This window comes from Mercenaria mercenaria, chromosome 9 (genome assembly GCF_021730395.1).
Source record: "Mercenaria mercenaria strain notata chromosome 9, MADL_Memer_1, whole genome shotgun sequence".
In the NCBI taxonomy this organism is placed as follows: Eukaryota; Metazoa; Mollusca; class Bivalvia; order Venerida; family Veneridae; genus Mercenaria; species Mercenaria mercenaria.
In genome coordinates this window covers 14328810-14352028 of record NC_069369.1, presented here as the reverse complement: position 1 = coordinate 14352028, position 23219 = coordinate 14328810, and the positions used below count along the sequence as shown (strand labels likewise).

The 23219-nt window shown below is 34.0% G+C and overlaps 1 protein-coding gene across 5 annotated transcripts in view; it reads right to left on the bottom strand.

Moving 5' to 3' along the window:
- Positions 1 to 23219, bottom strand: part of LOC123546516 (FHF complex subunit HOOK interacting protein 2A-like) — a 35367-nt gene that overhangs the window by 5131 nt on the left and 7017 nt on the right. For 2 of the 5 annotated variants that reach the window (XR_008372331.1, XR_008372332.1), the window contains exons 2-17: positions 21489 to 21567; positions 20785 to 20954; positions 20416 to 20520; positions 19039 to 19161; positions 18753 to 18884; positions 17826 to 18019; positions 16147 to 16338; positions 15086 to 15165; positions 9341 to 9450; positions 7925 to 8393; positions 7637 to 7718; positions 7140 to 7230; positions 3340 to 3477; positions 2488 to 2628; positions 1590 to 1693; positions 904 to 1009 (exon numbers count right to left, since the gene is read on the bottom strand). Coding sequence is in view for 3 of the 5 variants with exons in the window: in XM_053550865.1 (XP_053406840.1) it covers positions 971 to 1009; positions 1590 to 1693; positions 2488 to 2628; positions 3340 to 3477; positions 7140 to 7230; positions 7637 to 7718; positions 7925 to 8393; positions 9341 to 9450; positions 15086 to 15165; positions 16147 to 16338; positions 17826 to 18019; positions 18753 to 18884; positions 19039 to 19161; positions 20416 to 20520; positions 20785 to 20954; positions 21489 to 21567 (2249 nt within the window). In the remaining 2 variants the exon portion in view is untranslated. The remainder of the gene's footprint in view (positions 1 to 903; positions 1010 to 1589; positions 1694 to 2487; positions 2629 to 3339; positions 3478 to 7139; positions 7231 to 7636; positions 7719 to 7924; positions 8394 to 9340; positions 9451 to 15085; positions 15166 to 16146; positions 16339 to 17825; positions 18020 to 18752; positions 18885 to 19038; positions 19162 to 20415; positions 20521 to 20784; positions 20955 to 21488; positions 21568 to 23219) is intronic. The other 3 variants (XM_053550866.1, XM_053550867.1, XM_053550865.1) reach the window with 2 other exon arrangements.

Sequence of the window (23219 nt, the reverse complement as noted above, 5' to 3'; positions counted from 1 at the left end):
ACTATTGTATCCTGTTCTTTATCTATATGCAGTTACAAAAGTCTTAGCACTAAGCCCCCAATCTGTTCTGTGTTTACCATGAAATTATATTCTTAAAGGCACAATTTCACACTGCAATTTGATTTTCCTTAAATCTTACCTACAATTCATAAAGGTACCCTACATGTGCAAGAAATTCCTGATCTTTTATGTCAAAGCATCAGATAGAATAATACCATTCTGTATACTGTCTGTCCAAAGTTATGTAAAAAGTGCAATAGAGAGCCAAAACTTCTGAATTTATGTGTAGAATTTTGGAAAGTCTCTTCCAGTGGAAGCTGAATAATAACTTCAGACATGATCTTTCACAGTGCTTTTTCACCACAAAACAGTTATTTCTATTGATCTAAGTAATCAACTAGCAGTCATGTCACACTCTATCTGATTATATCACAAGCAAGAAAACATGGTTTGATCATAACCTTGAGCCTTTCAAACACTGTCAAAACACTCATTTTTCAGTGGACTTTGCAGTATTGTAAATAAAACAAATTCAACCTTAACAAACAAGAAATTCTTAAATTACTGAAACAAATATTCTGTCACTTAACCTAACAATGTTCTCTAATTCTCTGCAAGTGTCTTACAACTGCCCAACATGTAATGGAGAAGAGTTAATGACTTCAGATGTACTATCACATTAATTCATTTTTCTACCAAATCAATGACCAATCCATGTTTTCCATGTTAAAACAGCTCACTCTATTATACTGTTATCTGTGCAGGATAATTCTTGACAAGTACTTGGATCCAATGAAATCAATCAACATGAATGTGAATATTACAATTAATCATTGTTACATGCAAAAAAAAAATAATTTTTTTTACAGCCTTTCTAAATCACTTAACAGCTTTCATATTTACCATGTATCAAGCACAGATGCCTCCAGTAATTGTCAAGGAGAATCCTGATTTCTAACACTGAGGTTACCTTTTACGGGTAGACAAATATGGAAGCAAACCTAGAAATCTAAATCACAACAAATCTCATTCCGTTAACTTGTTTTTTGGACAGAAAATCTTTACCAATGGAATACACATGTAATTAACAAATGCACAATTGTAGTTACTATAAAACATGCGAATAAAGTCTTAATCTAAAAAGAATAAAATCAAGATAATTATATTTACAGTAAAAGTTAGATATATACTTCTTCTCGAAATGCAACACGATGCACATCATACACATGAAATCAGTTTTCTGTAAATATGCATTAATATTTCCATGGTTTACATTTTTTTCAATTTGATACTGTGAAGCTTTTCTAAAGACTCAACCATTTGAATTTCAATACTTTAAAAAACACTGTCAAATCCTTGAGTCAGCTAATTACTCCTTATATGACTTTTTCATTATGTTAGAAAACAAGCTCCACTTAAGCACTTATGTAATGCACAGTAAACTGTTACTCTTTTTCTATTGATTTTCATGCAGACCTTACACAGAATTCACTGCAAAATCATCTTACCAGTATATCGTTTCGTCATTTTTTCTTATATTTACAACAAACCAAAGACAACATGATGACAAAATGCATCAAATCTTATACCTTTGCATAGTGGTACAATTTCCCATCAGTTTTCTTCGTACTTTTATCAATTTCTGACTGAGGTCCGCTTCTGATGCATACTGAGATTTTATCTCATTTGAAACCTGTTTAACAAGAAAAAATATGATAATGTATATAAAGTCAAATAAGGAGCTGAGGACAAAGATCTACAGATTGAGCATTTTCCACATCAGTTTGGTGACTGAAAGGTATTAATTTTGTTAGATAAACTCTTTAGCTTGAATTCAGCTATTTTCCCTATCTACAAATAAAAATTTGTGAGTACAAGAAAATCCACTTGCAAAATATTTATGGGTTATTAGCTTTGTATCGAGAAATATGCAAGAGTTCTGCAGCGGAAATATTGCGCAACTTTAGGAGTGCAATGTTCTTCAGCTAAAAAACGAGTGCAAATTTCCAAACCTTTGTATTACATACGTATCTACACGTATAAATGTAATGTAAATATTATGAATTGGTTCAATAGACTGAGTAAGATTGACAATACTGAACTAAATAAAAGAATAAATGCAATGACACACATTAAATTACTTCATACACTGGATATGAAATTCAGGCATCAGTGTATCCATTGATGTTTCTGGTACCATTGTAACTTAACAGGGAATAGAAACCAGCACATAATTATAACTTACATTAACTTTACACTTATTTTGGTTTATTAGTCATACGATGTTTCAACAACTAATGTTCAAATGTAACATCTGGATTTATTTCAGGGTATGTGCAGTTCTCTGTAAGCATTCACACTGTTAAGTCTTTGCAAATAAATTGAGTAGTTTTAGTCAATTTCAGATAACCTGAAACATTTGTTGGCAACTTTACTGATGACTTTTTGGTCAATTTTACATAAATTGAATATCTGCATCATAATTACCTTTTGAAATATAGAGAAAAGGCTTCTGACTCCCGGCTTGAGTGGTAAGTACGGGTCTAACAGGAACTCATGAAGACATACATGGGGAACCAGGGCAAGTTTAGATATCACAGATGTAAGCTGTAAGTTGATTTGATAACTCTGAAACAGGAAAACAGCACATTATTTGATAACAAAATTTGGTGGAAACATACCAGCGTTTTACAAGTCTGTAACTGTGAGAAGACTGTTCTTCATTATTTTTGGTAAAGAACCATTTTAGGTAATTCCACTCTTTTATTATTGCAACTGTCACTTGAGAAGTTGAGATTTCAGTATGGGTAGGAAATCCTTACAGATGGAAATAAAACAATCTAATAAATCTACCAAGGGACCATCAACATGGAAAATTTTGACTGATGCATCGTGGGTTTACACTCAGACAGATGCACCAAGGGTTTAGATGCGGACAGGCAAACTAAGAATTTCCAAGCTGATAGACACACCAAGGGTTTACATGTGCACAGACACAACTAGGGTTTACACCTTTTTAGAAAGAAGTATATCTAGATTAGTATGAAATATCAATGTTCTAAATTCTGATGACATATGATGAACAATATACATAAATGTAGTAAAATCCTACATAAACCCAGTCTGATATCTCATCCTCTCTACTGCTGACCTCTGACAGAAATAACTTTTAAAAGAAATTTAGTCCTTAACTTAAAGATAAATTCATGATTCCCTCTTAACACAAAATACATATCTGACTTGTTGTAATATATGGCAAGTCTTATGCAATTTACCTGACATGTACACCAGGACACAGTCAAACAAATGAAATATAAAGAAGAGTGGAACGGTGTTTACCTGATCCAACAGGTGTGAGAGTTTATCCAGTATCATGTGCAGGAAAGAACCCTCATAGAACTCACTGTAAGTTGCTCTCACTTCTGGAAATTCTTGTGGATAGCCCCAGGACTTGCAGGACTCAACCATTGCTGAATACTGTAATGTTATTATCTTATTTAACACTTACAAGGCAAAATATGGAACATTTAATCACTTGATTTAAAATAGAAGACAGGAATTTCTAAATTTTCAGCATTACTTAATACCATATCACCTTAAGTTACTACTTACTTACTCTCATACATATATTGTGTATCATTTAATTTTACAACAAGTGTACAATGATTCGAAAACAACAACAAAAAAAGAAACATGAATCATATTCAATGACTGTTAAGTTTTTAATGTGTTTAAACACCCTAGGTATCTTCTGGAGACTGTAACCAAATACAGGCTAGGCATGACTTGAATACAGAAACGCACTGCTTAGGAAAAAGTGATAAGTTCCATTTCAATTAGGAGCTTATTTTCATACCACCGACCTGGTTTAATTTTAAATTTGTAAAATTAATTTTACTTCATTTATCTTCTGTTTCTCTTACACATTGTTCCAACCACCAGAACTGTTTGAATGATACATGCTTAACATAAGCAATACCAGCATAGTACAAAAACAAGAGGGTCATGATGACCCTGGATCGCTCACCTGAGTAATATGAGCTACATGTTTCAAATGTTAAACTGATGATAAAATATTAAGAAAGTCAGTAGGTCACATTTATGGTCAATGAAATTCAGTTTTATGCTTGGTGTGCAAAACTGTTTATGTCATCAAAATTTCAAGGCTGTATCTTAAAAAACAAGACAGTAGGTCAGTAGGTCAAGGTCACAGTCAACTGACAACATATTACTTGGGGTTATCAGGTAATTATAATTAAACAGTCTTGGAAATAGGATCAGATGATTTTTAGTATTTTTTCCTATATAACTTACATAATAACTAAGTGACCCCAGGGCGGGGCCTCTTTTAACCCCAGGGGCATAATTTGAACAATTTTGGTAGAGGACTACTAGACAATGCATCACACCAAATATCAAAAGCCTAGGTCATATGGTTTCAGAAAAGAAGATTTTTAAAGTTTTTTTCTATATAAGTCTATATAAAACTTGGGACCCCTAGAACAGGGCCTCTTTTCACCCCAGGGGTACAATTTTAACAATTTTGGTTGAGGACCATAAGACAATGCTACAAACCAAATATCAAAGGTCTAAGTGTTGTGGTTTCAGACAAGAAGATTTTTAAACTTTTTTTCCTATATAAGTCTATGTTAAAATTGGGACCCCCAGGGTGGGGCCATATTTGTCCCTAGGGGGATAATTTGAATAATCTTAGTAGAGGACCACTAGATGATGCTACATACCAAATATCAAAGCCCTAGGCTGTGTGGTTTTGTACAAGAAGATTTTCTAAGTTTTCCCTATATAAGTCCATATAAACCATGTGACCCCCGGGGCCGGGCCATATTTGACCCTAGGGGGATAATTTGAACAATTTTGGTAGAGGACCACTAGATGATGCTACACACCATATATCAAAGCCCTAGGCCCTGTGGTTTTGGATAAGAAGATTTTTAAAGTTTTTCCTTTCGGTTGCCATGGCAACCAGAGTTATGCATGGAATTCAATTCTTTGAACAATTTGGAAAGGGGGCCACCCAAGGATCATTCTTGTGAAGTTTGGTGTAATTCTGCCCTGTGGTTTTCAAGAAGAAGATTTTTTTAGAAAACATTGATGGACACACGACACACGACTGACACTGAGCAGTCACAAAAGCTCACCTTGAGCCTTTGGCTCAGGTGAGCTAAAAACCCTACATCATAAAATACCATAAAGCAATGCCAGCATAGTAGGATATAAAATCTCTATGGAAAAATCACATAGAGTAATGCCAATATAGTACGAGATAAAACCTCCATGGTAAAATCACATGGAGCAATGCCAGCATAGTACAATATAAAATCTCCATGGAAAAATCACATAGAGTAATGCCAATATAGTACAAGATAAAACCTCCATGGTAAAATCACATGGAGCAATGCCAGCATAGTACGATATAAAATCTCCATGGAAAAATCACATAGAGTAATGCCAATATAGTACGAGACAAGACCTCCATGGTAAAATCACATGAAGCAATGCAAGCATAGTATGAGACAACACCTCCATGGTAAAATCACACGGAGCAATGCCAGCATATTATGAGACAACACCTCCATGGTAAAATCACAGGAGCAATGCTAGCATAGTATGAGACAACCTCCATGGTAAAATCACATGGAGCAAGCAGCAAATTATGAGACAAACTCCATGGTCAAATCACATGGAACAATGCAAGCATAGTATGAGACAACACCTCCATGGTAAAATCACATGGAACAATGCCAGCAAGTATGAGATAAACCTCCATGGTAAAAATCACATGGAGCATAGCGATATTATGAGACAAACCTCCATGGTAGATATCACACTGAGCAAAGCCGCATATATGAGACAACACTTCCATGGTAAAATCACTGAGTCAATGCCAGCATATTATGGACTAAACCTCCATGGTAAATTCTACATGGAGCAATGCAGATATTTTGAACAAAACACTCAATGGTAAAATCCTGGTAACATACATAAGTATAAGTATTGAGACAAACTCTTTAAAATCACAGAGCTAATGCCACATATTATGAGATGTAACCTCCATGTAAAAATCACAGCAGTCAATGCCAGCATATCGTTATAAATTCCTTGAAAAAAATCACATAGAAATGCCAATATAGTACGAGACAAGACTTCCATGGTAAATCAGCATGAAGAATGCAACATAGTATGAGACAACACTCCTGTAAAATCAACGGAAGCAATGCCAGCATTATTATGGACAACACCTCCATGGTAAAATCACACGGAGCAATGCTAGCATAGTATGAGACAACACCTCCATGGTAAAATCACATGGAGCAAAGCCAGCAAATTATGAGACAACACCTCCATGGTCAAATCACATGGAACAATGCAAGCATAGTATGAGACAACACCTCCATGGTAAAATCACATGGAACAATGCCAGCATAGTATGAGACAACACCTCCATGGTAAAATCACATGGAGCAATGCCAGTATATTATGAGACAACACCTCCATGGTAAAATCACACGGAGCAATGCCAGCATAGTATGAGACAACACCTCCATGGTAAAATCACATGGAGCAATGCCAGCATATTATGAGACAACACCTCCATGGTAAAATCACATGGAGCAATGCCAGTATATTATGAGACAACACCTCCATGGTAAAATCACATGGAACAATGCAAGCATAGTATGAGACAAAACTCTCATGGTAAAATCACATTGAGCAATGCCAGCATATTATGAGATGAAACCTCCATGGTAAAATCACATGAAGCAATGCCAGCATAGTATGAGACGAAACTCTCATGGTAAAATCACATGGAGCAATGCCAGCACATTATGAGACGAAATTCCATGGTAAAATCACATGGAGCAATGCAAGCATAGTATGAGCAAGCATAGTATGAGACAAAATCTCCATGATAAAGTCACACGGAGTAATGCCAGCATAGTATCAGACGAAACTTCCATGGTAAAATCACATGGAGCAATGCAAGCAAAGTATGAGATAAAGCCTCCATGGTAAAATTAGATGCAATCAAATAAGGATCTGTTTTGCACAAAGACTTCACCATGTGTGAGGATTACTAGACTAGAGCTAGCACTGCAATTTTGGACACAACACATTACCTGTTTGTGAGCATCTTTCAGGTACATATCATAGCCACCATCAGCTGTCTGGTAACTTGATTTAAGTTCTTCTGGTAACAACGTCAGGAAACTGTATCACAAAAAAAGTGATCTCTTTTAAATAAATTTACATGTATTCAAGGTATTTTGTTAAAACCTCTTTATTTTACATCAAAGGTAGAGGAATTTCTAATTTTAAGAACACTCGATGACTGCTTCATAGATTTCATACCATTATTACACCTTAGAAAATAGATCAGGGAGACCAGTCAAACACACAACCTCCATATCAAGTGTCTTGCACTTTACCCTTGCACCAATATAAATGCCAATTTAAGACATCTAACAATTATTCAAGTAACTGATTTAACATACGCAACTCAGAACAAGGAATGCAATATTAATCACCAAAAATGTGCTAAAAACTCAAACGTGCATCAAATGAAATGTCCAATAACCATGGACTTTATTTAAATGTTAACTGACTAATGTATTACCTGTTAACAATTTTATGTACTTCTGTCTTGACATGGAGTGGGGTGGAAAATGGTGATAGACTTATTTCTTCAAACTTCTCATCTAAAAAACACATAACTTAATTTAAAATCACAGTTACATGAAAAATTCATCATTTACAACATGTTTTTTATACTGTTTATGTATGTAACAAGACATGTACATATATATTTCAAGATGGTATAAAAATGTTTTTAAATGACATTTTGACTTAAATCATTACTTTTAATTGTTAACAAAAAAAAGGAGTAAAAAGATGTGAAAGCTACCTTTCATTTTTCCAGCAGTTTCAGTAGAGCTTGCAGATCCTTCATTTTCATTTTGGCACTTAATATTTTGTTTATCACTAACTATTTCCACAGAATTTTCAGAGTTTTCATCCACTTTCAACACTTCAGTTTTAGTAACAGTTTCAACACCATTCACACTCTTCAATTCAGAAGGTTCAGCCTCATTTTCAGTTTGAGACACAGCCTCATTCTGAGATTCAGTTACAGCTGAAGCATCTGATATACTGTCTGACCCAGAGACATCTTTGGCAAAATGCTGCTCTTTATTTTCAGAGGTAAGACTTTCTTCCGTCTTTTCTGCATCTTTAACGACAATGCTACTTTTTCTTTTTGCATTTGCATCAAAATAATTCCTTTGTTCAAGATTACGGAGCACTAAATTACGAAGTATATGTTCATCATCCTTCTGTAGAAGTGTGTCAAACAGCTGGAGTGTAACGAGGCAAACCTACAGAATAAAAACATGTAATTTAAGCGAACAAAAAAACAAAGAGTAATATTTTACAGGCTACTGCTCAGTGTCTCATACAGAATAAGCACAACATGAAAAACACAATAAAATATTTTCAAAGCAGAGCTTATCCAAACTAACTTTTTAACTAGACCTTGCTTTAGAAAAATGTGCATGGTTACCTTTCAGTTAAATGCTTTATTTAAAGTATCTGGTCCACAAATAAGCAAGTTCTATATAACAGTGCAATTAGAATATATCAAATATTGATGCCTGGTAAGCCCATATAATTTTGGTATCATTTGAAAGTGTATTGTCTACTGAAAAAGAAAATATAATTATATTACATGACAAAAATATGTTATAGAAAATATTTTTTTTTCACTTTATAGTATTTAATGATACTTCAACAGAAATCCTGTTATAACAGTGCAAGATTTATCATTCTCAGTCTTACATTGACTGAAATGATTTTTGTGTATTATTTATGGACATCTTATTTACTAATTATTGTTCAGCAGACACAACTCTTTCAAACGATACCAAAAAACATGGGGTCACCAGACACCAAACTTTGCCTATTTGTAGACCGGATATCTTAAATGGGATGGTGAAATGATTCTTAATGACTGACCATAGAACAAAATATCTGCTGGAACACAGACAAATACAATTTTTTAACTAAAATTTCACTGAGTAATAGTTCCATATTTGGCTCTGATATATCAACACGAGAAACTGACCATGAACCAATCTGACTGAAATCTGCATTTGTCATGTCATCTCATAAATAATAGTACTTGTAGTTAGTTACCTGTGAGTGACCTGAAACTCTTTCCAGGGGTTAAAACATACTAAGCAGACCCAATTTAAACAAGTCTATTATAGAAATTTAGCATGGGTAGGTTTAAGAAAATCTTCCAAGTAACTGCAGTCTAACCTACCTCTTCAGAAACACCATTACATCTCTCAATTAGACGAAAACGGAGACACTCTTTTGTCTCACCATGTACTTCAGGGTGATGATCATTACCCAATAAAAATAGCACCAGTTCTGCAAAATAACATGCCATATAAAGTATGAGATGAGAGCATCAATATATAATACATGCAAGGTTATTATGATAACGGGAAGAACATTTAGATTTTGTCTTGAATCTGTTGATTTATTTATTTTGTTGGGTTTAATGTCGCACAGACAAAATAATAGGTCATATGGTGACTTTCCAGCTTTAGTGGTGAAGGAAGACCCCAGGTGTCCCTCCCTGCATTATTTCATGATGAGCAGGCACCTGGGTAGAACCACCCACCTTCCGTAAGCCAGCTGGATGAGTGAGGCTTGAACCTGCATCAATGAGGGGCAAGTGATTTGAAGTCAGTGACCGTAACCACTCCGCCACAGAGGACCCTTGAATCTGTTGATATTGGTATAAGAATAGCACTTACATTTACATTAAATACCAACACATGAAAATATTACTTTACCTGCAGGAAATCTAAAAATGAACACCCAATATCTGCTCACCTGAGTGGCAGGCAGGATGTATGGTTGATGAAAATTTGTTCTGTGAAGGAAATGTTTAAAAAGGGAAAGAAATGACTCTGCTATGTGGCAGCCATACTTTTTATGCCCCCCTTGGAAGAAGGAGGAGTATATTGTTTTGCAGCTGTCGGTCGGTCTGTCGGTCGGTAGGTCCGTTCATCTGTCGGTATGCAGACCAGTTCATTTCCGGATGATAACTCAAGAACGCTTGGGCCTAGGATCATGAAAGTTGATAGGGAGGTTGGTCATGACCAGCAGATTACCCCTATTGATTTTGAGATAAATAGGTCAAAGGTCAAGGTCACAGTGACCCAGAACAGTTAAACGGTTTCTGGATGATAACTCAAGAACCCTTGGGCCTAGGATCATGAAAGTTGATAGGGAGGTTGAGCATGACCAGCAGATGACCCCCATTTTGAGATCAGTAGGTCAATTGTCAAGGTCAAAGTGACCCAGAACAGTTAAACTGTCGGTTTCCGAATGATAACTCAAGAATGCTTCAGCCTAGGATCATGAAAGTTGATAGGGAGGTTGGTCATGACCAGCAGATGACCCCTATTGATTTTGAGGTCAGTAGGTCAAAGGTCAATGTCACAGTGAGCCGGAAAAGTTAAACTGTTTCTGAAAGATAACTTGAGAACGCTTGGGACTAGGATCATGAAAGTTGAAAAGGAAGATGGTCATGACCAGCAGATGACCCAATTGATTTTGAGGTCAGTAGGTCAAAGGTCATAGTGACCCGGAACAGTTAAATTGTTTACGGATGATAGCTCGAGAACACTTGGGCCTAGGATCATGGAATTTGATAAGAGAGGTTAGTCATGACTAGCAGATGACCCCTATTGATTTTGAGGTCAGTAGGCCAAAGGTCAAGGTCACAGTGACAGTTAAACGGTTTCAAGACGATAACTAGAGAATGTTTGGGCCTTGGAGCAAAAAACTTAATAGGAAGGTTAATCATGACCAGCAGACGACCCCTATAGATTTTGAGGTCAATAGGTCAAAAGTCACATTGACCCAGAACAGTAGAACTTTTGTGAGTGACCGAATCATTTCTGTTCCTTGTGCAATTACTGAATGCATCAAGGGGGCATTTTGTGTTCTACGAGCTCTTGTTTTGTAAGATTTACTACATTTTTACTATCTAGTTTGCAATACCATCAATGTTACATAGAATTGTTTCAACTCATAAAGGTAAAATAAAGATTACAGGTTTTACTTTTAGTAAAAACTTACAAAAGAGTTTTTACCCCTGGACTCAAAAATATGATAATTACTTTTTGAAAGAAGATGACATGTTAGTAATACAAGTATCAGTTGTAACAAATCTACAAAAATTTCTTTGAACGTTATTTACCAAAGCAGTACCACTTTTTTTTTTAACTGAAAGTGGCTATGAATTATGCATCAAACATTCAATTTTGTATTAAAGTAAGCTGACATCACATCTGATAATATAATCAAATAATGAGTTTTTACCCGGCTGCGTGGCTAGGTTTCAGGGTTGATTTTTTATTATAATAGAAATTTGTACTCCAATACTATCTAAACAGCTTTCACTTTGCAAAAAATAGAGGTTAATGTTATGTGTCTTTTTGATGTAATGCAGTCACTGTGATTTGCAAAAAACTGCTTCAAGTTGCTGCACAACTTTGATTTGATTTATCTGAGAAAGTTGATGCTTAAACATATATCTCTCCATGAGAAATGTTTTTTCTAATCCGAGTGCAAAAATGTCACTCCAAAACATGAATAAATTATGTTATTGCTGTACTAGTTACTGATGTTAGATACAAATGTAGAAGTTAATAATGCCAAAGCTTTGATATTTAAGAAAAAAGGACAATAAATTTAATAGGATTTTTTGATTTGTTTTTTTTAAAGTCCAACAGGGGCGCAGTAAATTCTTGCAAAAAGCAGTATGGTAGTTATTTTGTGTATATCAGGCTCTGCTATCATGTAACACATCATGTTTTAAGTTTTACAAGAAATAGGCTTAGAAAGTTTATAGGATAAAATGCTGATAATAATAAAACCTTTCACAGTAAAACTGATTTTCTTAAAAGGGTCAATATTTTCAAAAACATGATTTTAAGTACCTTACTTGGTAAGATTCTCTTTGAATGATGTAGATAAACATGTATTTGAAAGTTTCCAAAGCAAAAGTCTTTATTTACCATTAGGAGAAAAGTTTAACCTAACATAAAAACTAACAAGAAATCCATATTTTCTAAGTACAACTGGGAAATCTAAAAAGCAAGAAGGAGTTGATGAGTTACATTGCTTTCACATGGTACATAGAGGTAACAGAATTGCAACAAACAATGCTTGATTTTAGGGATAAAAATAAACTTTAAACATAAAACTTAAACAACCCCTTGAAAAATGCTCAATTTGAATAACATACAATCATTTGTTTTTTAAAAAAATCAATAGTAATAAAATGTTATAGTTTTTGAACAATCTGAAATGTTATCAATCTGAACAATTTTTTTTAGGTTTTCAGGGGTGTGTAACAGTTCTTAATATAAACTGAAGATACATTTGGAGATCCAATAACCTTTATATCAGTTTCCTTAATTGAGACAGTAAGACAATTAGTGATTGGTTTTAATTTGTACATGCTGTCTTTTTTATGATGGTAATGCAAACCTGTGATTTCAAACAGAGACTAGCTATCACGTTGCCTGCACAACTTTAGATTCTGATATATAATCTGAAAAGTGAGATTGCTAAAATCAACGGATTTCTCTCCTGACTGAAAAATACGTGTTATTTCTAAACGCATGTGAAAAAGTGTCACTCCATGAAACATTTCTAAATAAATTACATGTATATTGAATACTGATTACTCTGTATAGATACAAATATCGTAATTGTCACTCCAATTAATGCCAACCCATAATTACTCTTATGTCAAACAAAGACAATAATTTTGAATAGGGAGTTTTTTGTTTGTTTTGTTTTTAAAAGGACCATCACAGGTGGGCTCCTGCAGAAAAGTTTATAGCAGATACACAGCAGTATGTAGATAATATATTTGTGTGAATATCAGGCCTCTTGGCTATCCAAAGTATACACTATCATGTATTTAACTTCTCACAATATATGGGTAGAAAATTTCACTCAAGGTAAACATTTCTGATAATAACTACACAACCTTTGCACAGCTCTAAACAACTCCTGTATTATGCTTAAAGGTTTTGATTCAAATTTTCTAAAAACATTGCATTTATAAGTAACCTATAACTTGGCAAACATTTCTTTTGGAACTGCATGTATGCTTCATAAGACATGCTATAAAAATGAAAGTCACAATATGACACAAGTCTCTTACTTCCACCCATTATGCAGAGAAAATGTTCATAATCTTTCAATATAACCTCAACACCAAATACAAAGTTTAAGATCAAACCATATTTCTGTCCCACTAACTGTGGAACATCTAAAAATGACAGCAAGGGTGATGAGTGACATCTCCTTTCACATCGTTACAAAGGTAATGAAATGTGCAACACCATGCTCAGATTTTCCAGTGGTTATATATAAATAAACTTTAACAACAATACAAATACTTTTTAACTCCCTTGAAAAATTACAATTTTAATTACATACAATACACTTATGTATTTTATAAAAACAAAATTCAAATGTAAATAAATATTGTTATTAGTAACTTTTAAAAAGACTTTCTACAAATTTTATTACCTCCCTTTAACATTTTTTATTTCATATGACTACACTACTGTGGGTGGTCCTGGCACCAAATAAAGCTTTTTAATTTAATATTTTGCCAATGATATTGTTATTTGATCATCCTTGGTAAAGAAATAATAAAAATGACTAAATAAAACTTGTTTACAAAACACTGAATGGTTGGGACAACAGCATTCTAAGACCTAAGATCTTCTCCTGAACACTTTTGCTTAAAAAGTTTGAAGAGGAGTAAGGTTATGGCTCATTCAACTGTTTTATTTCCTAACTTTATCTTTGAATTTGGGCGGATGTATATAATTATGCAGTTCTTGGTGTGAAATGTTTTTGCAAAAGTTAAAGGTGGTCAATCACATCAAAGCCACATTTTACGGCAATTTTCAGTTTTCTCAATATTCTGTTAAACAAAGTTTTAAAACAGGGTACAGCTTCTGAATCCACTTATTTTCAATCCGTCTTGGTTGCAAAATATATGAAAAGGGAGGTAATAATAATATTATAAACCCTCATTTTAAATAAATTTTGGCCAAATATGCAATTGTCAATGCAAACATTTGTTAAAATATAATACAATACATCTTATATTAACATTATTCTTTATGGGATATATGTTTATCAGTTTTATTTCAGTTGGGCAACCAGTATAATAAAATCAAATTATAACGATACCTCTATAGAAAACCTAAGCCTATGTTAAAAACTCAGTGAACATATCTTAGTGTAAATGATCAGCTGCTGACGTGTTGACCAGGTGCATTTTATAAAGTTTGATATTTTTCTAACTCCAATTCCAAACAAAAATAAAGCTTTAAAACATAAAACTAATTTGATAAACAACATTCAGATAAATAAAAACACCTTCTTATATTTCTGCATTTGGAATTAATTTTATAGCCGCAATTAAACAGAAATACAAGTACCTGACTGACAAAGATTAATCTCCCTTTGGTATATCTTGGTTGTACCATGCAGATAAATAAATAAATTCTCAAAACTCGTGTTTTGGTCCATATTAGTGAAATATCCCATATATGTAAGAAATATGATATAGGAAATTTTACTGAAATAGGAAAATAAAAAAAAAACAGCTTTTTAAATATGACTACTTATAGGTGATGGCCCCGTAATGAGAAATGCCATAAAAAAGCAATTTTCTGTTATGTCCAAAGAATCACGCAATATCATCATTTTAGAATACAAAATCTGGTCCACTTCCTTAAAGGGATGTAATTACAAATAGTTACACAGGAAAATAAAACCATGTATTTCTGATTTTCAATCCCTTAAAATCTTTTACATATACACATTTCTCTAAGTGAAACATATATGTTGCCAAAATATGAATGACCGCCATTAACTAAAATTTGAATACTGGTAAACAAATTTATGACCTAGACAAGTAATTGTTTTTGAAACTACAAAACAAGTTTACCTGACAACATTCTTTCTGAACACACAGTACGAAGACACCTTGTCATATATGCTGTTGTTGTGATGCACCCACTCTCTGATCTGTAATATACATAATATAGACTTCTCCGCTTGTAACATTTACTTTCAGCACATAAAATACAGAGATCACTGATTAATTCACTAGATTTGTATCAAGATGTATACGAGCAGGTTTGTCTTAATCTTTGTTAAGATACAAATCTGTTATAATTTCAAACTAGGGTGGGAGATACAAATCTGTTATAATTTTAAACAAGGGTGGGAGACACAATTTGTTATAATTTTAGACAAGGGTGGGCACCTTAGTAGAACCATCCATCTTCTAAAAGCCAGCTGGATAGCTTTCTAACATGCAAGAATTATTCACACATTATATAGTTCTGAACCCACAGTAGGGTAAGTGTCTCAAAAACAGCAGCTTTAATGACTCAATCAAGAAGTACTCTTTGATTTACATATTAAAAGCTTTTCAAAATTGTCAGAAATACAGCAAGTAGTTTAAGATGACTGCAATGAATTACACAATTAATCAAGTTACATTTATAATAACCTCTCTAGCCCTTATTATGCTGGACATGATTCATTCTGTCTTTGCGACAAGTGTAGATCATGATCAGTTGCAGTCTTTTTTTTTTGGGGTTGGATTTAACGTCGCATCGACACATGATAGGTCATATGGTGACTTTCCAGCTTTAATGGTGGAGGAAGACCCCAGGTGCCCCTCCGTGCATTATTTCATCACGAGCGGGCACCTGGGTAGAACCACCGACCTTCTGTAAGCCAGCTGGATGGCTTCCTCACATGAAGAATTCAACGCCCCGAGTGAGGCTCGAACCCACATCGATGAGGGGCAAGTGATCATGATCTTCAGCCTGCACATCCATGCAGTTTGATCATAATCTGCACTGTTTGCTATTCAGCCAGTATCTTTTTGGTATGCACCCCTTTAAACAGTTAATGGTACTGTCTAAATTGGAAGATGGACAAGTTCATTATAGAAATTTGGATGGGTAAGGGCTATATATATAGCAAGTTCTTTACATTTGTAGCATGTCTGGTAGAATGTATGGTACGAGAAACGTTTGATGTATAGTCCGAGCCAGGGCCTCTGCCACTATAGGGTTAGCTATAGCTGATAGCTGATCACAGTAGTCCAGCCAGGAAAGGAAGGACACTAGGTGGCGCTTTCCAACAAACGTTGTGTCATCTTCTCTTTTAGTTACAACTTCCATTCTAAAATATACAAAGATTCTTCCTGAAAGTCAAGAAAGTCCCACCATATATGACAGTGCTACCTGTGTTTTATATCATCTGACTTATTAATATTAAATCATTACCATTTGAGGGTTTCTCATTTTTCTGGATATCACGACTGAGGTCATCAAAGAAGAAATTATTTCATATCTAAAACCTGACTGAAATTAAATGATTCTGCATTATAAATTAACCAGTAAAAAATCAAACATTAAGAATAAAACAAGAGCTGTCCGTAAGACAGCCAAGCTCGACTATTCGAAATATTGTCACAGAAGCAGGAAATTATTACCCAAAAATGTTAAATATCAAAAGAGTTTTAAGTTCGAAAGGGGACATAATTTGACCAAAATACACATCAGAGTTATGGGACTTGATGTTATCAACTAGTTTTATAACCCCGAAGAAACATGTTAAGTTTCAATTCAATATCTGCATTAGTTTTGGGGATAGTAACTTGCATGTAAAACTTTAACCAGAATTTTCTAAGTCCAAAAGGGGGCATAATTTGCTCAAAATACATGTTAAGAGTTATGAAACTTGACCCAATGAGGTTGGTAATTGACCTAGAAAAAGAAAAAATAAGTTTCAAATCTATATGCCTTTTAGTAATAGCTGTATGTACTTGCACGCAAAACTTTAACCAGGATTTTCTAAGTCCAAAAGGGGGCATAATTTGCCCAAAATAAATGTCAGAGTTATGGGACTTGACCCAGTGAGGTAGGTAATTGATCTAGAAAAAGAAAAAATAAGTTTCAAATCTATATGCCTTTTAGTAATAGCTGTATGTACTTGCACGCAAAACATTAACCAGAATTTTCTAAGTCCAAAAGGGGGCATAATTTGGCCAAAATGAAGGTCAGAGTTATGGGACTTGTGCAATCAACTAGTTTTTTAACCAAAAGACACATGTGAAGTTTCAATTCATATCTGCATTTAGTTTGAGATAGTAACTTGCATGTAAAACTTTAACCAGAATTTTCTAAGTCCAAAAGGGGGCATAATTTGCTCAAAATACATGTTAGAGTTATGGAACTTGACCCAGTGAGGTTGGTAATTGACCTAGAAAAAGAATAAATAAGTTTCAAAGCTATATGCCTTTAAATGATAGCTGTATGTACTTGCATTCAAAAACTTAACCAAGGTGTGACGCCGACGCCGACGCCAGGGTGAGTAGAATAGCTAGACTATTCTTCGAATAGTCGAGCTAATAAAAGTAGCTTTGGATTTATACAAAAGCATATCAACAAACAGGAGAATTTGAAGAAACTTATCTGTTTGGTATGGTAACCACCAAACAAGTTAACATTAAACAAGATAGTTTTGTTAAAGTAAATAAATATTACTAAATATACTTAAGATGATGTTTACATAGAGGATATAAATGAATTTCAAACATGTCTGACCTGTGCACGGCTGCAAAAGAAAATATACAAGTATCTATGTTTGTTATCACAAATACCTACCCCCATTTTGCTTGAACATTTTCCAAATCCATGGGATTAACATCATTTGGTAATTTCTTGTAAGTGTCAATCAACCTTTGAGTAAAGTCCTCACAGAAACTTGTACTGTTCACCATACAGTGAGCGGCTATTGGATCAGGTAGACTAGAACACAGGATCAGTCCTTCACAAGCTTTAACAGCAACACGACTATCCTGTTACATGTCCACAGAAGTAATATTAGTATTGAAAAACAAAGAACTGCATTCTCTTGTATTACTTATCATTAGTATTCATGGAGAACAAAATTTTATGAAGTTAATGGTTAGCTTATTAACCTACAAAATTAAGTTCTGATGAACAAATAAAATCCCCTTTCACTTTACCTCTAAAAGTATAAATTCACAAATGTATAATCCTAAATAGCTTGTTTCGTTAAAACCATGGCACTTTCTGCCCATGCAATTCAATAACTTCAAAGTATTGATTTACTTATAAGGGATACTAGTTTAGTCCTGTGAAGTCATCTCATTATTTGCACATACATGTAAAAAGTTTGAAAACATTTGGCCACTTAGTTTCTGATAAATCTACTTCCATACAAAGCTTGAACCAAAATTTCTTATCTAAAGTTAACTGGAATTGTGTCCATAGGACACGGATGCCCCCACATACTGCTCCATCCTCTAAATAGCAAACTGTTTATTAAGAAAGGGCCATAATTCTAGAAAAAATATCCACAGAAAAAAGTCTACAAAAAAAAAAAGGCAATTGTTATATAACTTGTCAAGCAAGGTCATCTCATGACACTGAAAACAAGTTTGGAAGCATTTGACCTTTTACATCCTAAGAGACATGTAAAATTTTTGTGATGCAGACACTAACAAAAAGGCGACAAAAAAACTTAACTTGAAAATTTTCAAAAAATCAAGTTTAAAATAGAAATACCTCACTATGAGACAGATTTAACAAGGTGTTGACAAGATGAAATTGCTGTTTCAGTTTGTTCTCAGCTGCTGGTTCCTGGACTATAGGAGCATTTGTACCACTTGCAGAACTATTTTGGGATGGCTTTGGCATCTACAAATAGACAATCAATACAAAACTAAATAGTAATATCTTCAGAAAGAATCATGACCACAAAATGGGTTTAAAGTCATACTAATATATAAAATTGTAATAGACAGCTGCAATGTCCACCCTGCTGATAAACAGGAAATCAACTCAAACTTACCTCTAGAAAGAAGTTGACAATATATGGATCAGCTTTTATTTTTGCACAGACAGTACAAAGGAACTGGATTTCTTCTATCTCTGTTGGACCAGCTTTAACCTCACCACATGTCTTTATCAATCTCTGCAAAATAAAACAATATCTTCATTGTTTTACATGTATCTGCAATAAAAAATGAAAACTTGCACTCGATCAACAAGTACATCAAGGCACATTAGAACCTTTAAATCTAGATCTTAAACACAAATTAGCAAGTTGAAAGACTTGGTTCCTTAAAGGCACTTACCTCCAGATCGTTCAACAACAAAAAAATTAAAAAAAATTGAGATATTTTGAAATTAATGCTATATTTCTTAAGAAGGCTTTAAAACTTAATTACTGACACACTATATGTTACAGAAACACATGAGAATTAGTTCTTTTTACGATGAAAATCAAAAAAGGTTTGTAACGCTTTACTTGAGGTAAACTGCCTTGATTATAAATATCTATATTTTACGAGTCTTGAACACTAAATCCGCCATAGCGCTACTGGTAATGACAGCGGAAAACTTTCTTACTGCCACGGCGGTCTGGGTTCAATTCCTGATACAGTCATCTTTTTTTCTTGATTTGGCATTTTTAAAATAGTTTATAAACAAAATTTCGTATTCTAATGTTCATAATATGACCAAATTTCAATTTTAAAGAAAGATCATTTTTTAGCCAAAATCTGGAGGTCAGTGCCTTTAACCTACATGTACATATATCAATGATACAAATCATTAATCAAACCATTCTGGTTGTACAGCTGCTATAAAGCTTTAATCTTGGAAGTAAAAAACACAAACTCCAATTCAGGTGTTTAACAGAATTGCTTACTGTTACAGAGTATGTTCCTAGTAGAAAAAAATCTGAATGCCGTTATGTTGTTCCATACAACAAGTGCAAAACATTTAATGATTGAAGTTTCTGTACTATTGGTCCAAAACTACGGAATGAACTGTCGTTAGAACTTCGCATATAAGCATTTAAGCACTGGTATTCGGCAACAGGGGTAAAATGGCCTCAGGGGGCAGGTTGCGGTCATGATTGTTTGTTTAAATCAAGTTATCATTATCATATAATCATCATCATCATTTTCATAATCATCATCATCATTATTATTATGTACAATGCCACTGAATATGTTGTTGTACAGAAATACAGTAGGTGTTTAATCAAATGATTCAGTTCAGGTATTATTTCATGCAAAGCAGGGTATCTGGGCAGATCCACTTGATTATCTCATGTAAACTGGACAGACGTTTCACATGATAAAAGTTCTATATCTCTGTACAAATCTAAAAACTTATAAACCTTCACTTTCTAACAGCATTACGAGGTAAAAATGGATACCTGAACTGCTCTATATACACTGACATGTGCTAGCAATGGTTGTTTTATTCTTGATAGTAACTTTGTAAAGAATGACAGCACAATCTGTTTCATACCAGGTGGATACTGAAATATACAATACACACACATATACACTTAAACAGAAGAAAGTGAAGCACTACATATTTTTTAAGGTAACAATCTGACAAGAAATGATTCTTTGTAAAGTTTGATAGTATAATTACTTGAAAATGTGATAATTATAGTACAACTGAGACTGTGGTTTCCTGTCTCTTCAAACTGTGGTCAAATACTTGTTTTTGTTACTGTTAACACCCTGGAACTCCAAGTATATACCCTTGTTTTGTTATTATATACATGTAAACATACATCACTTCTGCCTAGGGAATAAAGAGTTTCGAGCAACTTGTGTTGTAGCAGATATTCAAGACATGGTCCATACATGCCGCGCTCACACTGTTCATCCTCTTGCTGTAAAATCACTAACATCTGCTCTAGATGGGCTGGTATACTTGTTTGTTCTACAGGCTGCTTTTCACCTTAAGACAACAGGAACTGAATTCTTTAATTTTTACCCAAATTGACATGAAAAACAAGAAGACTCTTCTAACAAATATTTAACTAATATTGCAATTACCCTATACAAAACTGACATGGAGAGACTTTTTACAATTAAATTATATAAAAGTCTATTCATTTACTTATGTCAGGTATACGTAATTTAAAGAGGTAAACATTAAGCAACATGTCTTATGCTTTTAAGTTATGAAAAATATGTTTTTACAATAATGTTTTCTACTGGAATATCACACATCACCTGTTCAGTGGAGACAAAATCTGATTTTGACTTACTTCTCCATTTTTTCAAAGAGCTATTTTGTACTTGTCCATAAAATGATGATGTAAAAATGTCTGGCGAAATACCACTTGTCCAAGGGTTCTTGGACAATCTAGGCAAGTCAGACAATTTATTTTGCTGCCCCTGCATTCTTAGTTACAGATCAATAAAATATGAGCCATCTGCCTCATAACTTTCAATTGGTAGCAGCTTTTAAATTGAAGAGAATAGAAACCTTTGTTATCAATGAAGAATGAGGTCACAGCTTTCCAGTGGAAGACAAACTCTTCTTGTAGAGACAACTGAGGAGCCAGCTGAAATAACAAGAAAATGAATAAAATTATTTTCAAAAGAATAAAACAAAGTCACGCAATGCATCTTTTTACTGATATAATTTAAACATGGCTGAATAACAACAAGATCATACTAGAGTGACATTTAAAGGCACTGGTCTCCAGATTGTATGACTACAACTTTTTTTTAAAAAAATTTAGGTATCAGGAAATTAATGCTATATTTCCTTAGAAAGCTGGCTGCCCGGGTTTGATTCCTGACGCGGGCATCTTTTTTTCCTCAATATGGCATTTTAAGATTATTAGTTTAGAAACAACAAGAGCTGTCCGTAAGACAGCCAAGCTCGACTATTCGAAATATTGTCCCAGAGGCAGGAAAATATTACCTAAAAAGGTTAAATATCAAAAGAGTTTTCAGTTCAAAAGGGGGAATAATTTGACCAAAATGCATATCAGTTATGGGACTTGCTGCTATCAACTAGTTTTATAACCCCTAAGGCACATGTGAAGTTTCAATTCAATATCTGCATTAGTTTTGGAGATAGAAACTCGCATGTAAAACTTTAACCAAAATTTTCAAAGTCCAAAAGGGGGCATAATTTGCCCAAAATGCATGCCAGAGTTATGGAACTTGATCCAGTGAGGTTAGTAATTGATCTAGAAAAAGAAAAAATAAGTTTCAAAGCTATATGCCTTTTAGTAATAGCTGTATGTACTTGCACGCAAAACTTTTACCAAAATTTGCTAAGTCCAAAAGGGGGCATAATTTGGCCAAAATGAAGGTCAGAGTTATGGGACTTGCTGCTATCAACTAGTTTTATAACCCCGAAGACACATGTGAAGTTTCAAATCAATATCTGCATTAGTTTTGGAGATAATATCTTGCATGTAAAACTTTAACGAAAATTTTCTAAGTCTAAAGGGGGCATAATTTGCTCAAAAACATGTCAGAGTTATGGAACTTGACCCAGTGAGGTTGGTAATTGATCTAGAAAAAGAAAAAATAAGTTTCAAATCTATATGCCTTTTAGAAATAGCTGTATGTACTTGCACGCAAAACTTTAACCAGAATTTTCTAAGTCAAAAAGGGGGCATAATTTGGCCAAAATGAAAGTCAAAGTTACGGGACTTGCTGCTATCAACTAGTTTTATAACCCTGAAGACACATGTGAAGTTTCAAATCAATATCTGCTTTAGTTTTGGAGATAGTAACTTGCATGTAAAACTTTAACCAAAATTTTCTAAGTCCAAAAGGGGGCATAATTTGCTCAAAATACATGTCAGAGTTATTGACCCAGAGAGGTTGGTAATTGACCTAGAAAAAGAAAAAATAAGTTTCAAAGCTATATGCCTTTAATTGATGGCTGTATGTACTTGCATGCAAAAACTTAACCAAGGTGTGACGCGGATGCCGACGCCAGGGTGAGTAGAATAGCTAGACTATTCTTCGAATAGTTGAGCTAAAAACTCATATTCTAATGTTCATAATATGACCAAACTGAATAATCCATGATATATGGAAGTTCATACTCCTAGACAATTGTCCATATGTACGGATTCATACTTCTAGAATCAGGGTCTAGAGGTATGGATCTGTAACTCTAGACATTTTCTATAATTATGGATACCATTTTTTGTATAGATCTGTCCGAGTTTGATTCTTGGTTGCGACT